The sequence below is a fragment of the Canis lupus genome, chromosome 17 (assembly GCF_003254725.2).
Source record: "Canis lupus dingo isolate Sandy chromosome 17, ASM325472v2, whole genome shotgun sequence".
NCBI classification, from domain to species: Eukaryota; Metazoa; Chordata; class Mammalia; order Carnivora; family Canidae; genus Canis; species Canis lupus.
Window position 1 is genome coordinate 35,546,210 of NC_064259.1, and position 17,201 is coordinate 35,563,410.

The 17,201-nt window shown below is 38.4% G+C and overlaps 1 protein-coding gene across 4 annotated transcripts in view; it reads left to right on the forward strand.

The window, feature by feature from the left end:
• ACOXL (acyl-CoA oxidase like) overlaps positions 1-17,201 on the forward strand; it is a 347,270-nt gene that overhangs the window by 195,417 nt on the left and 134,652 nt on the right. For all 4 annotated transcript variants that reach the window (XM_049095680.1, XM_049095681.1, XM_025453977.3 and 1 more), the window contains one exon: positions 3,026-3,115. In XM_049095680.1, the coding sequence (XP_048951637.1) occupies positions 3,026-3,115 (90 nt within the window). The remainder of the gene's footprint in view (positions 1-3,025; positions 3,116-17,201) is intronic.

Consider the following 17,201-nt stretch of genomic DNA (forward strand, 5'->3'; position numbering starts at 1 on the left):
CACATCCAACTCACTCCTCAGTCTTCTCTAACTGTAACATGCTCAGTCATGTTCCTCCTCTCTCTAGAACACTCCATCTGCCCTTTTGGCTTCCTAGTCCCTCCCCCACTTTCCTCTTCCTAACACTTACCTCTGTCTTAAAAGTCTTAGTTCTTATTCCAAATCTTTTTCTTGGGGTCTTCTTTGCCCAGGCACCCTTTTATCTCCCACATCATGAGATTACAGATGACTTTATTTTTCTTCTGTTGGTTTTTCTTTTTGTTCTAGTTTTTTTAAATAATGCCTATGTTTTGCTTTTAGTAACTAATTTTAAAGCCCAAGTTCATTTTTAATTAGAAAATCACACACAGTGTTTATAATCATTTGTCCCCCAACAAATTCAGGGATCCAAATTTAGAATTTAAGGCCCCCAAGAAGATGGCTGCAGGTCTGCATTCAGTAGCCCTATGTTGTGTGTCTTTCTCTAGACTTGTATACACCTTCACACAGAACACAGATACGTAGGACTTCTTGAATCTTGTTAGTTTCTCAACAGGTCACCTCAGATATTTCAAAGATTCAGATTTTTATGAGGATTGGCCTCTCTGGCCTATTCTAAGGAAATGAGATCATAACTATGCCCTTGGTAGTTTCAGAAGATTGGAAGCAATGTGCTGGCCACAGCCATGCCTTGCACGTGGTTGGCTTTGGGTTTTCTCTTGGCTGTTTCATTTTCTGCTGTCTGCAAGCTCTGTGAGGGCTATGAGCCTCGGCTCAGTCTGGGCCCTGGAGAGTCTGGAATCTTTGGGAAAGCAGTCATGTGGTTTTACTCGATTTTCAAACATGAAGAGGGCTTCAAAGTTGAGTTTTGCCATCTAGAAGAGAAATAAATTATATTGCATTGGAAGAACTAACATAAGATAGAGCATCTGTATGCTCACAGGAGTCTATTGCCCCTTCTCTAAGAGACTGTTGATGTTCATTTGCTGATTCTGCTACATTTTGATCAGATTATCTCTCAGGTCATTTTTTTAAGAAGATTTTTTTTATTTATTTGAGAGAGAGAGAGCAGAGAGAGGGGGAGAGAGAATCTGAAGCAGACTCCGTGCTGAGCCTGGAGCCCTATGCAGGGCTCAATACTATGACCGCGAGATCATGACCTGAGTAGAAACCAAGAGTCAGATGTTTAACCGACTGAGCCACATAGGCACCCCTCTCAGGTCATTTTAGAGCCCTGGTTTCCCTAGGCAGAGTGTGAACAAATTTGAAAACATCAGAGAACAGCAGAAAACCTGACACTACCACCACTACTGGGGAGACCAGAGTAAAATTATGGAAGAAAAACTATTTTTTTTCTTCAAAATCATTATTTTGATCACTTAAGCAGCTATGCCTTTTAAGTATGAATGCTTCTTCCCATAACTGAGGTGGTATCCATTGTGTTAATTTCTTCCACACCAGAAATTGATAGATTATTTAAGAACATTCCAACACAGTTCTCAAGCCTCCCTTTCTTCTGTAAGATGAGTTGATGCCTACCTCACAGGGTTTTAAGAATGAAGAGGATTATGTGGATTAACAAGTGAAGTTTGAGTATAGCACCCAGTCAAGAATCTGGCTTGTGGTGGGTACTTGATCAATGATAGCACAACAATGATGAAAATGAGTCAGCTATGGCCTTGTGACAGGGAAACACTCTGAGGCCTGGTCACATTCAGTCAGAACCTAATTTCACGTGGTCTGCCTGTGGGACAGGTTTAACCCTGTGGTTATGGGGTAGGGTCGGGGGAGGTTGAAAACATTACTAATTTGTTTTTCCATAAATACAACCTGTTTACAGTTATGAAAGTAATTAAGCGTTCCTGCAGATGAGAACACTGTGCAATTTGGCCTGCCCAGACTGCCATGTTGCTGACCTGGGTGGTGGGGAGGGAAAGTAGGGGCATCCAAGGAAGAAGGCTCTTGGGCCAGGAAGCACTGATGCTTTGGGACTTCAGGGTTCTGCAGGCAGAGGCCCCCAGGAGTTCTGGCTTCTGTGACTCAAGTGGCTATTTTCAGAAATAAAGGAGGCTCCCCAAGGCATTAAGGTACCTTGAGACCGGAGTGTATGGCTGCCCATGGGAGTACCCCTCTGTGACGCTCTGCATGACCTGAACATTTCAGCAGGGGCTATATCTTGTCATTCCCTTGTCAGAGCTGAAAAGCTAAATGCATATACTCCTGGGAGAAGTAACATGACAGTTACCTCTGATATAACTTACTTAGGCAGGATTGATTTGTGGAAGCAGATTTTGAGAGTGGGAAAGATTCTGGGGATTTAATGGGGAGAGCGATGAACTGGAAGAAATACAGCACGGGGGCCTTCAGAAGGGGAAGGCAAACAAAGGCAAACTTTGCTGCTTCACGTTTTGCCTGGGGCTGATCCACTTTCTCTTGAGCAGCTGCTTCTCCTAGTTTGTGTGCAGAAATACTGTCAACACTTTGAAAATGAGCAGCAGGCTACTGCCATTTAAATAAGGATTTCAGGAAGTTAAAAAAAGAGAAAAAACTAGTTGGAACCTGGAGTGTGAATTTATGATGCACAGTATTTAATGATATTAACATGCAGAGTGGCAATTTAGGATTTGTATGTTGTGTCCCAAGAATCAGGTATATTTGTTAATTTTGAAAGGGTTGGGATGGGGGAGGCATCATTCTCCTGCATATTGTAGGGTATAATCACTAATTTCTTGACATTTATTAGAATTCATAAGATTTGGAAGAGAGAAAAAATCAGCACAGTTTGTTGAAATATTTTGGAAGAATGTAATATGACTATTTTCAAATGTTTTTACTAATAGTGAAGGCAAATCCAAAATAACATTTATGGATCAAAAGCAAATGTGATGGTTCAGAATTCTTAGAATGGTTATTCTGGGAGGGAGAACTATAGTTATTTTATTCTTTTCCATTTTATGTATTTTTGTTTAATTTCAAAGAAAATGTTAGTCTTTTATAACAATGGAATTGAAAATTGGAAATGTTTCTTTTCTTTTTTCTGCAATAGGGTTACATGATGGAAAACCGAATCTCGGGCCTAAAATGTGACACAGATGTGTTTGTAACTTTTGAAGGTGACAATGTTGTTATGCTGCAGGTAAGATTCAGGAAATGTTATTCTTTCTTAAACGGCTTGCTTTTCAAAATCAAGAGTTATCCAAAAATCTGAAGTATTTCATATGTTTTATCTTCATCTGATGTCTTTATTTAATTGGCAGGTGTTTTCCTGTTAAGCTCTTGATTTTTGCAGTAGTTGAACAAGGGATTAAATTATTTCTCTCCTAGCTGATCTTTGACATTGAACTATATCCTTTTTGGTTTTAGAAAGCTTCTTGTACGTATTTAGTTAGAGTCTTCTATTGGGAAGGCTATTCCAAAAGAATACGTGAGGACACAGAAGAGGAATAGACAAAAGACATGAAAAGGCAACTTATAAAAGGGGGGCAATTGATCAATCTCCCTCGCAATCAGAGACCTGGACATGAGGGCAAACTACACTACTGTTTTTTCCATCAAATTGGTTCATGTTTAAGAGCATATTGAAGCCCCAGTGTTGGTGAGAACAAAAGAGGCACTCTTCCATATTGCTGTTAGGCTGTGTGTGATTCCACTTTTGGGAGTATCTAAGGTAATAATCCTAAATACAGAAAACTTTAGGGCACAAACATTTTCATTAGTACATTATTTATTATAGCAATAATGTTGGAATCTAAATTTTCAACAATAGGAAAATGATTATGTAAATCATATTCTGGCCATTCAGTGGGGAATTATATAGCTTTTAAAATTGTACTTACACAGAGTTTATTACAGAAATTAAAAACTTATGATATGGTAAGTAAAAATGACATAAAGTTATATATACAATGTGGTCACAGTTTGATGTTTTTACAAAAGAAAAACAAGGACTTATGGTTCTGCTAAGATGGAATGACCCTACTCCTCCCAGGTTCTCCCCCTTAATAACTGAACCTTCTGGATGCAACACAACAAACAAGCATAGGAAGACCCTTAAAGGGAGAAAGAAAGAGGCAGGCTGCCTAGGGATCTTGGAACTGGAAGAAGGAAAAGGCAGTAACATGTCTGGGTTTCCTTATTGCTTCCCATAAACCTGGATAGGGGCATATACATATGCCTTGAATTTCCAGGAGGCACAGACAAACTCCAGAAAAGCCTGTTCCCCCTAGCCAAAGGACAGGGAAGATGATGGCCTAATAACAACAACAACAAAAACCTTTTCTAGCAATACTCTTTCTACATTAGTCAAACAAAATGGAAAAACTGAACAAACACACACACCAATTTCAGCAGGGCCTAGCAGGAACTGATCTTTCACCTGACTTCTGATCCATGGAAGTAGCCAGAAGCAGGTGGTAACACTCCCATTACTCAACCTGGTGTTGTTGGTGGGGCTGAGCAGGGAATTAATCTTCTATCCTCTGCCTAGTGGAAGCAAATGGAGCTTAGATTTTTACATCAGAGTAATGTCAGCAGGGCCCACTGGTGAGCTAATTCCCCACCTCTACTCAGCAGCAACAAGACCCTTTGGGGTCATGTAAGGTGAAACAAATCACCAGTATCCTTTAACCCTATACCCAGTGTCAGCAGGATCCAATGGAGAGTTGAGCCCCTACCTCCACAACTAGAAGGGAGTTCATCAACTAGACCAATACAGGAGGTATGATAAAAAACAAGAAGACTCAAATAACCAATAATAGGCATGAAAATGGGTATATCATCAGTTTAGATATCTTGTAGAAACTAAGAGAACGATGAAGGAACACTAGAAAATAACTTTACATTAATAAATTTGATGACTTAGTCAAATTAATCACTTCCTCAAAAACCGCAAACACCCTATCCTAACCAGCTTGGATAGACAATCTGAATAGTCCTATAATCTCACAGAAATTGAATTTTTGATAATTATAAAATGCTTCTCCCAAAGAAATTTCTGAGCTGAGGTTTCATTGGAGAATTCTATAAAACACTTAAGGAAGAAGTTTTTGGAATCTCTTCCAGAAAATAGGAGAGACAGGAACACTACCTAACTCATTTTTAAAATTTTTATTTTTATTTTAGAGAGAGACAGTGCATGAGTGAGGGGAGGGACAGAGGGAAAGGGAGAAAGAGAGAATCTTTTTTTTTTTGTATTTTTTTTATTGGAGTTTGATTTGCCAACATATAGCATAACACCCAGTGCTCATCCCGCCAAGTGCCCCCCTCAGTGTCCATCACCCAGTCACCCCATCCCCCTGTCCACCTCCCACTACCCCTTGTTCGTTTCCCAGAGTTAGGTGTCTCTCATGTTCTGTCATCCTCACTGATATTTCCCACTCATTTTCTCTCCTTTCCCCTTTATTCCCTTTCACTATTTTTTATATTCCCCAAATGAATGAGACCATATAATGTGTCCTTCTCTGATTGACTTACTTCACTCAGCATAATACCAAGAGAGAGAATCTTAAGCAGGCTCCATGCCCAGCATGGAGCCCAATAGGGGGCTCAATCTTATGACCCTAAGATCATGACCTGAGTGAAATCAAGAGTTGGATGCTTAACCAACTGAGCCACCCAGCTATCCCCAGCTCATTTTATATAGTTTGTATTATTCTGATACAAAAAGTAGACACTGCAAAAAAGGGAAAACTACATATCAATAACTCTCATAAATATAGATATAATAATATTCAACAAAATATTAACAAATTGAATCTGACAGTGTATAATATGAATTATACACCATAATCAAATGGTATTTATTCCTGATATGCAAGAAAAAATCAGTTGATGTAGTCCATTGTATCATCAGACTACAGGAGAAAGAAATCATATGATCATATTGGTTTACACAGTTAAAGCTTTTGGCAAAATGATGATGTAAAATCTTATTAAACTGGGAATAGTAGGGAGTTTATTCAACTTGATAAAAAGTGCTACAAAAAATATATCTAACCTCATGCTTACTGGTGAAATGCTGAATGCTTTCCTTCTAAGATCAGGATCAAGTCAAGGATGTCCACTTGCACTACTATTATTCATCATAAAGCTAGAATTTTAATCAGACAATAAGGCAAGAAACAAATAAAAGACATAGATATTATAAGGGAAGAAATAAAAACTTTCCCTGTTTGCACATTATCTGATTGTCTACATAAAAAATCTGTGGAATCTACCCCAAAAGTCCTAGAACTGAGTTTAACAAGACTGAAGGATATAAGATCAATACACAAAAATCAGTCTCATTTCTATATACGAATAACATATGTAAAAACTGAAATTAAACACACAATAACATTTAAAATTGTTCCAGAGAAAATGACGTACTTAGGTGTAAATCCAATAGACAGATATAGTATCTATATGCTGAAAATTACAAAATGCTTGAAAGAAATTTTTTAAAGTCCTGGGTAAATGGAGAGACATACTATATTTATCAGTTGGATAACTGTGTAGGAAAATGTTGAGTCTGTGCAAATTGATCTATAGATTTAATAAAATTCCCATAAAAATCACAACAAAATTTTTTGTAGACACAGAAAAGCTTATTCTAAGACATCATCAAAATGGTGAAGTAGGAGTTTTCTACCATCTTATGCCCAAAGAGCACCAATTCTGATAATCATCCAATGATGATAGTGCTTTTGTGTAAGTCCAAGAGTCCAGTGAAGTTCCAACACACTGTTGGAGCAAAAAATAGTGAAATTGGATGCATTGAAGAGGGTAAAAAGAAGAGCTTCACTTTGCCCATGTCAGCCCTCCCTCAACACAGCACAGCTCAGTGACGAGAAATCTTACGGCATGTGATTTCTCCCATGGGGTAAAGTGAGAACATGTGAGTGAGCACCCAGATTCCCCAGCTGTGAGGGATGCTGCCCAAAAGGCCTATATCTTTCTCCTCTCACTCAGATTTCTGAGGTATGTTGCATGACATGGAGTGCAAAGAGCAACTGGGAGAATAGCAGCTAGGGCTCTCAGAGGACAGTGATTGAACATGGATCCTCCTAACTGCTTTGCAGACTCCTTCAGGAAACCCACTTATGAGCCACTGGGGACACCTCACCGACAGATCCTCCATGTTGGTCCACAGGCACCCACAATACTCTTTTTGCCTCAGTCACACATGTCACTACTCCATGGCTAGTTGTCAATGTATACTCCCAGGGGCAGCAAGAGCCAGCCTTTGCAGACAGCTATTGAGCACATATAGAAAGCCAACCCAACTCTGTGGGATTAGAAGAAAGCATACCAACTTGAGCATTCAGTGCCGCCCTAGGAAAAGTAAACAAGAAGCTGCAAGCACTAATCCTGGTTTTGCAGGATCAAAAGAAGTCATACAATCTTAAGATCTATTCCCTAAAAGGGAGTAAAAAGTATGGAACATGTGTATCCATAGAAGGTCTGAGAAGGTAACTGATCCCAAAGAAGTGGAGATCTGCAATTTTCCCAAAAGCAATTCAAAATAGTTGTTTTAAGGAAGCTCAGTGAGCTACAAGAAAACACAAAAAGATAATTCAATAAAATCAGGAAAGCAAGACATGAAAAAAAATGAGAAATTTCACATTTCACAAAGAAATGAAAATCATCAAAAAGAATCAAATAGGATTACAGAGTTGGGGAATACAATGAATGAAATGAAAGATGCAATAGAAAACATCAACAACACACCTGCTTGAGCAGGAAATGAATTTGTGAAGGAGAATAAAGGTCATTTGGAATTATCTACTCAGAGGAGAACAAAGGAAAAAAAGAAAAAGAAGGAAGAAAGCCTACATGAACTGTGGGACACCATTAAGAGAAGCAATCTATGCACTCTGGAATCTCAGAAGGAGAAGAGAGAGAGAAAGGGATAGAAAGTTTATTAAAGAAATAATGGTTGAGAATGTCCCAACTCTGGATTTGTATATCCAAATTCATGAAGCTTGTAAGTCCTCCTTTTCAACTCAAGAAGATCTTATTCAATGTATATTATAATAAAACTGTCTAAAATAAAAGACAAAGAACTTTAAAAGCAGCGAGAGAAAAACATTCCTCAAAAACAAGAGAACCTCCATAAGGCTGTCGGTGGATTTGTCAGCAGAAACATTACAGGCCAGGAGAGAGTGAGATGATATATTCAGATGCTGAAAGAAAAAAAAAAAAAACAAAAAACAAAAAACCACCCTGCTAAACAAATATTTAACCTGGCAAAGTTTCCTCCAAAAATGAAGGAGAGTTATAGACTTTCTCATGCAACAAAAGCTTAAGGGAGTTCATCACCACTAGACCTACCTTGCAAGAAATGACGAAAGGAGTAGTTCAAGCTGAAATGAAAGGACACTAATTAATAAAATGAAAACATATGAAATATAAAACACAAATGGTAAAAGTAAGCATATAGCCAATTCAGAATATTCTAATACTGTAATATGGTGGTATGTTAAACATTCAACCCTACTATAAAGGGCAAATTTTTAAAAACTACTGTAACAGGCAGCCCAGGTGGCTCAGCGGTTTAGCACCACCTTCAGCCTAGGGTGTGGTCCTGGAGACCTGGGATGGAGTCCTACGTCAGGCTCCCTACATGGAATGGAGCCTGCTTCTCCCTCTGCCTGTGTCTGTGCCTCTCTCTGTGTGTCTCTCAAGAATAAATAAATAAAATCTTTTAAAAAATTTAAATAAATAAAAATTTAAAAACCCTACTGTAACCACAGTAATTTATTAAGGGACACACAATATAAAAAAATGCAAACTATGATATCAAAAACAAAATGAGAGGAGTAAAAAGGTAGAATTTTTGTATGTGATGGAAGTTGTTTTAAGCTCAAAATAGACTGCTGTATCTATGTAATATTTTATGTAAGCCTCATGATAATTACAAAGCAAAAAGCCATAGCAGGCACAAAAGATAAGGAAAAGAGAATCAAAGTGTATCTCTGTGGAAAATCATCAAATCACAAAGGACAATGGCAAGAGAGGGAAATAGGAACAAGGGAGCTACAAAACAGCCAGAGAACAATAAGATGGTGGGTGTAAATAAGTCTTTTACAAATAAATAATTATTTAAATGTAAATGGATTAAATTCTTCAGTCAAAAGGCATAAAGTGGCGAGTGGAATAAAAAAAAAATAATACCCAACTATATCCTGTATATGAGACTTGCTTCAACTTTAAAGACATATATACGCACAAAATGAAGGGATGGAAAAGATATTCCATGCAAATGGAAACCAAGAGAGTAGGGGTAGCTACACTTATATCAGACAAAATAGAATTTAAGTCAGAAAATCCAACAAGAGACAAAGAAGGTCATTATATAGTGATAAATAAGTCTATTCATTAAGAGGTTGTAGCAACTGTAAATATAATGCACCCAACATTGGAGTATCTAAGTATATTAAGTAAATACTAATAGACCTGAAGGGAGAAATAGACAATGCAATAATTGCAGGGAACTTTATTTTTTATTATTTTTTAAAGGTTTTATTTATTTATTCATGAGAGACACACACAGAGAGAGGCAGAGACACAGGCAGAGAGAGAAGCAGGCTCCCTGCAAGGAGCCCAATGTGGGACTCGATCCTGGATCCTGGGATCACACCCTGAGCTGAAGGCAGATGTTCAACCACTAAGCCGCCCATGCGTCCCTGTGGACAACTTTAATATCTCACTTTAAATAGTGGATAGATCACCTAGACAAGAAAAGGTATAGGGAAACTTTAGACTTGAACTACACTTTAGACTAAATGGATGAAACCAACATATACAGAACATTCCATCCAATAACAGCAGAATGTGCATTCTCTTCATATGCACATGGAACAGTCTCTGGGATAGGTCATGTTAGGTAGCAAAACAAATGTTTGCACATTTCAGAAGATTGAAATCTTACCATCTATCTTTTCTAACCGCAATTGTATGAGACTAAAAACCAATAACATACTCCACATAGTGCTGGAAATACTTGCCAGAGAAATCAGGCAAGAAAAAGAAAAGGCATCTAAATTGGAAAGGAAGAAATAACATCATTGCAGGTTACAGATAATGTGATCTTGTATACAGAAATCCTATAGAATCCAGCAAAATTTGCTAGAACCAATAAAGGAATTTAGTATATTTACAGGATGCAAAATCCATGTGCATTTCTGTACACTAACAGCAAAATCTGAAAAAGAAATGAAGCTATCCTATTGATAACACCACTAAAGACAATAAAATAGCTAGAAATAAATATAACCACAGAAGTGAAAGATCTGAACACTAATAACTGTAAGATTTGATGAAAGAAATTGAAGAAGGTACAACAAATAAAAAAATAGTCCACGTTCACAGATTGGAAGAATTAATATTGTTAAAATGTTCATCCTACCCAAAGCCATCTATAGATTCAGTGTAATTCCTACCACAATTCCAATGGCATTTTTCACACATAGAAAAAACAATCCTAAAATTTGTATGGAACCACCACGGACTCTGAACAACCAAAGCAATCCTTAGGAAGGACAAGCCTGGAGGCATCACACTTTCTGATTTCAAGCTATATTACAAAATTATAATAATCCAAACAATGTGGTACTGGCATAAAGAAGGACATTTGGACCAATGGAACAGAATCAAGAGCCCAGAAATAAATCCATTCATGTGTAGTCAATTAATATTGGACAAAGGAGCTGAGAATATTCAATGGAGAAAAGATAATCTCTTTGAGATGTGGTGCTGGGAAAACGGGATGTTGACATGCAAAAAAACTGAAATTGGACCCCTACCTTACACCATTCACAGAATTAACTTGAAATGCATTAATACCTAAACATAAGACCTGAAACTGTAAAACTTCCAAGAAAAGAAAAACCTCCCTACACATTGGTCTTGGCAACAATTTTTTTGGATATGATACCAAAACACAAGCAACAAAACTGAAAGTAAAGAAGTGGGACTGCACCAAACGAAAAAGCTTCTGTCCAGAAAGAAACAATGAACAAAATGAAAAGGCAGTGTATGAAATAGGAAGGAATATTTGCAAACCATATATCTGATAAGAGGTTGATGTACAAAATATACAAGGAAATTATACAACTCAGTGGCAAAAAAGAAAATAACCCAATTTAAAAAAGAACAAAAGACCTGAATAGATATTTTTCTAAAGAAGGTCTAAAAATGGCCAACAGGTAAATGAAAAGGTGCTTAACATCACTAATCACTCTCTTTCACCATACACAAAGATAAACTCAAAATTGATGAAAGATCTAAATGTGAGACAAGATTCCATCAAAATCCTAGAGAAGAACACAGGCAACACCCTTTTTGAACTCGGCCACAGTAACTTCTTGCAAGATACATCCACGAAGGCAAAAGAAACAAAAGCAAAAATGAACTATTGGGACTTCATCAAGAAGCTTTTGCACAGCAAAGGATACAGTCAACAAAACTAAAAGACAACCTACAGAATGGGAGAAGATATTTGCAAATGACGGATCAGATAAAGGGCTAGTTTCCAAGATCTATAAAGAACCTATTAAACTCAACACCAAAGAAACAAACAATCCAATCATGAAATGGGCAAAAGACATGAAGAGAAATCTCACAGAGGAAGACATAGACATGGCCAACATGCACATGAGAAAATGCTCCGCATCACTTGCCATCAGGGAAATACAAATCAAAACCACAATGAGATACCACCTCACACCAGTGAGAATGGGGCAAATTAACAAGGCAGGAAACCACAAATGTTGGAGAGGATGCGGAGAAAGGGGAACCCTCTTAAACTGTTGGTGGGAATGTGAACTGGTGCAGCCACTCTGGAAAACTGTGTGGAGGTTCCTCAAAGAGTTAAAAATAGACCTGCCCTACGATCCAGCAATTGCACTGCTGGAGATTTACCCCAAAGATACAGATGCAATGAAACGCAGGGACACCTGCACCCCGATGTTTCTAGCAGCAATGGCCACGATAGCCAAACTGTGGAAGGAGCCTCGGTGTCCATCGAAAGATGAATGGATAAAGAAGATGTGGTTTATGTATACAACGGAATATTACTCAGCCATTAGAAATGACAAATACCCACCATTTGCTCAACGTGGATGGAACTGGAGGGTATTATGCTGAGTGAAGTAAGTCAATCGGAGAAGGACAAACAGTGTATGTTCTCATTCATTTGGGGAATATAAATAATAGTGAAAGGGAATATAAGGGAAGGGAGAAGAAATGTGTGGGAAGTATCAGAAAGGGAGACAGAACGTAAAGACTCCCAACTCTGGGAAACGAACTAGGGGTGGTGGAAGGGGAGGAGGGCGGGGGGTGGGGGTGAATGGGTGACGGGCACTGGGGGTTATTCTGTATGTTGGTAAATTGAACACCAATAAAAAATAAATTAAAAAAAAAAACATCACTAATCACCAAGGAAATGTAAGTGAAAACCACAACGAGATCTCTCCTCATACCTGTTAGTATGGCTTTTATAAAAACAAAACAAAACCAAAAGATGAGAAATATTGGCAAGGATTCAGAGAAAAGGGAACCCTCATGCACTGTTGGTGGGATTGTAAATTGGTACAGCTAACATAGAAAATGGTATGGAGGATCTTAAAAAATGAACCTCAACCTAAGTTTCATACCTTATAAAAGTTTTAACTCAAAATTAACTACTTAAATATAAAACATAAAATTATTTAAAAAATTTCCTAAAAAATTTTAAGAGAAAATATTTGAGAGCTTGGACCAGAAAAAAATTCTTAGATTTGACATCAAAAGCGTAATTCAAAAAAAAAAAAAGCGTAATTCATAAAAGGAAAAATTAAAAAGCTAACCTTATCAAAATTAAAACCTTTTTCTTTGTGAAAGACTATGAAGGGGATGAAAAGACAAACTAAAGACTGGGAGAAAATAATTCCAAACCACATATCTGATGAAGTACTTGGGTCCAGAAGATATAAAGAAGCTTCAAAACTGCAACAGTAGGGCAGCCCCGGTGGTGCAGCAGTTTAGCGCCGCTTGCAGCCCAGGGTGTGATCCTGGAGACCCTGGATCGAGTCGCATGTCAGACTCTCTGCATGGAGCCTGCTTCTCCCTCTGCCTGTGTCTCTGCCTCTCTCTCTCTCTCTCTCTCTCTAAATGAATAAATAAATAGGTTTAAAAAAATGTAACAGTAAAAAACAATCCAATTATGAAATAGGCAAAAGACATGAACAGACATTTCACTGAAGAGGATATGCCAATGACAAATGTGAACATGAAAAGATATGCAACATCCTTAGCCAGTAGGGAACTGCAAATTTAAAGCACATTGAGATGCCACCTGCAAACCTATCAAAATGCTAAAATTTAAAAAATAATATTTTTATTATGCCAAAGGAAGCAGAGACACTGGATAACGTATACATTACTAGTAGGTTTATAAAATGTTACAGTGCCTCTAGAAAAAAGCATGCAGTTTCTTAAAAAACTAAACACATGCTAACCATAAAACCCAGCAATTTTACTCTTGGGCATTTACTCTCAGAGAAATGAAAAACCTGCACATGAATCTTCATAGCCAGTGTATTTGTAATAACCCCGAACTAGAAACAAGTTAAATGTCCTTCCACAGGTGACTGGTTGGCCTGACTGATGTGTCCATATCATGGGGTACTACCAGGCAGTAAAAAACAAACAACTGTTGATACTTTCCACAACTTGGATGCTGAGTGAGAGAAACCAATCTTAAAAGGTCCCATACCGTGTGATCATGTTTATATAACATTCTAGAAATGACAAAATTATGGTGATGGAGATCAGGTCAGCATTGTCAGGAGTGAGAAAGGGAAAAGAAAGAGAAGTGGCTGTGATTTTACAAAAGTAGCATGAGGGATCCTTGGAATGCAACCGTTCTGTCTTGCTTATGGTGGTGGTCACGTCATAAAACTGCATAGAACTAAATACACACACACACACACACACACACACACACACACCACAACTACACGTAAAACTAGCAAAAACTGAATGAGCTCTATGGATTGTACCAGCATCATTTTTCCTGGTTGTGACATGGAACTGTAAACAATGCAGTGTTTTGTAAAATGTTATGGTAGAGGGTACCTGGGGTCTCTCTGAATCATTCTTAGAGTTGCATTCTTATAAGCACATAAAAATAAAAAGTAAAAAAGAAAACAGAAACCTTTGCATGGATAAATTAAAAAAGAAATATATCAAAATATTGGAGATAGTAATCTTTATGTTGTAAAGGCTCTGGATGATTAAAAAAATTTATAATGAAAAAAATTTTATCATGAAAAATTGACTAACTTAAAGATAAAGGCAGACATTTTTGGAATTCAGTCGTAAGTTTAGTCCACTGAAAACTAAAATGTTCAGTGGTACTTAGTGGCAGCTCTCCCCTGACCCCTTATTATTTTAGCTTTTAGAGATATCTATAGTTAAGTAAATAATTTAGGGGGAATTATTTAAGAATTGCCCTTTAATTTAGGTCTGCTCTTTTGTCTCCTTCCTACCTAAATATTGTTTTTAAAAAATCTCTCCTTAAAAATATTCAATAATCAGAGGGGCATCTTGGGTAGCGCAGTCCATTAAGCATCTGACTCTTGGTTTCAGCTCAGATCATGATTTTGGGCTCCTAAGACTGAGCCCCGAGTTGGACTTTGCCTTCAGCATGGAGTCCATTTGAGATTCTCCTTTTCCCTCTTCCCCTCCCATTCGTGCTCCCTCTCTTTCTCTAAAATAAATAAATCTTTTATTTTAAAAAAAGAATATTCAGTAATCAGACATTGCACTAATTCACATTCTCTATCTCAGTGGGTGATTTAAGTGTGTGAGGTTTTTCAGGAACTTTCTTTTCTAGGAGTATGTTTTAAACTTTAGCATGTAGTTCAGCATTACCTGAGTCTGAAATTATGATTTAGTGCTTTAATTGCAGGCTCTAGCTTGCACCATGGACAGATTGTTTAATTTACTTACGGGATGGTCACAGTTTCTAACTATGAATTAAAATGGAAGCATAGGGAGAAATAGGGACTACTTGCTATTTGTCATGTGAATGGGAGAAGAGGCAATGAGAGTGGGAGATTATGGACCACAGTGTGCAGTAATGCATGGATGCTGGGCATCAGGGAGGCTGAGCTGCATGCCCAGGAGGACATGTGCCAGCACAAAGAGGCAGAGAAGCCTTGCAGTAAGAACCCATAGAAAGATTTTAAGGTTCAGGCTGAGAAAGGAAGCCAGGAATGTTCAGTGTACTAGAAAGGAGATAACCAATGACTTGAAAACCAGATGATAATGACCTTCTTTGGCCAATTTTCCAGACAGACATCTTTTAGATGCCAGAAAAATACTACCTCAAGCCATGATTGAATTTTATTCTTAGGCAGAAACACTTATTTTATAAGTAGTATGTGTCGGAGTCCCCAGATCACCTTCAGGTTTGACAGTTCTCTAGGAGAATTCACAGGACTCAGCATATAGTCATACTCATGGTTGGGATTTATTGTAGCAAAAGGATAAAACACAAAATCAGTGAAGGTAAAAGGCACTTGGGGCAAAGTCTGAAGGAAACCAGACATGAGTTTCTGAGATTCCTCTCCCACTAGAGTTACCCAAGACATACTTAATTTTTCCAGCAATAATTGTGACAGTATATGTGAAATATTGTTTACCAGGGAAGTTCATTGGACACTCAGCATGCAAGGTTTTTATTGGGGGCTAGTCATGTAGGTATCCTCTGCTTAGTGCACATCAAAACTCCAGACTTTCAGAAGGAAAACAGTGATTAGCATAAACCACAGTTTAGGCACAGTGAACCACCTATCAGTCAGGAAATCGTGGGAACTCTCCCCAAATCCAAGTTCCCAGATGCCAGCCAAGGGCCATCCTTGTAAGCAGGCCTTTCCAAGAATAGCAGTCTCTGGCTTGCTGTGCTCTTTTCTGCAGTGATGCCATAGATAAGGCAAATGCCCTTCCTAATTTCCTTGCTAGGAAGAAGGAAGATTAAAGGTGTGGTGGGTGGGGAAGAAATCCCAAGGCATCCAGAATTAGGAAGAAAGAATAAGATGCTTAGACATTGCAGCGTAAATAGAACTACTGATGACATGAACACATGCATTACTACTCCTCCCTCTTCAAATCCTATTGAAATAACTGGAAGAAAGAATAGAAGGGAACAGATCTGCAGGCTCACTGGCAGCGGGAAAGAGGCCATCAGAGGACCAAGTAACTTGACCTGTTTTCTGGAGAATGGAAAGCAGATGGGATAGAAATGATGGGTCAAAAAAAAAAAAAAAGAAAGAAAAAAAGAAATGATGGGTCAACCCAAGTGGACAGGGCTAAAGGTGAGCGTTGTTACTTTTGTGTATCTCTGGAGAGATGCTGAGTCACAGGGATTGAGACCTGGCGAGGGATTGGGGCAGAGAGCCAGGGCTTTCTGTAAAACCCTGCCTAGCCGCAAGATGGCTGGGCTCCCACATCAGAACACTTGACTACACTAGTAGCATCTGCTACGACTCTGGAAACTGCTCTGGAAAGGACATTTGATAGCCTTCCCAGGGAGTGATTGGTCTCCTTGGGTGAGAGACCAAGACCTCTAAGCACATGAGCTTTATGCTGGGGAGGTCAGCCTGCTTGCTTGCCACCAGTTGACATACCCTATTGGAAACCTACATGTCAACCAGTTGACATGTCCTATTTTGTACTTCAGGCTACCTGGCATCACACAATGGTGGGGAAGGAGGCTCTGGCTGTTGGCACTAGTCAACCTGGCCTTCTACTCGAGTGTTGGAATCTGCCCATATTGAGGAGACTACCTTTCTGTGGGCTGGATTTTGCTTTGATTCTACTTCCTGAAGTAGATATAGAAAATTCAGGAGACTAGGGGATAGCAGAACCTGGTCAGTGAGTTTCACAGTATTCCAGTGTTATCTATAGTGCTTTCAACCTTCTGCATGAAGGTAAGACTCTAGTGGTCTTGAAATTGGTGGGGCTGCTGTTCAATGATTGAGGAGATGGAGATAGAGTAGGCATGCACTATAGAGTTTCTATAGGCTTTACATATTTCCCTTTAAGCAAGATGGAAGGTCCTCTGACCCTTTCATTATTTTCCTGGGGCAGAGGTTGTAGACCCTTGGCGAAATTTAATTATATCCTCCACCAAATCCAATTACTACCCACACCCATGAAATCCCATTATAATTTTCTTTGCTTCACTAGAGATACAG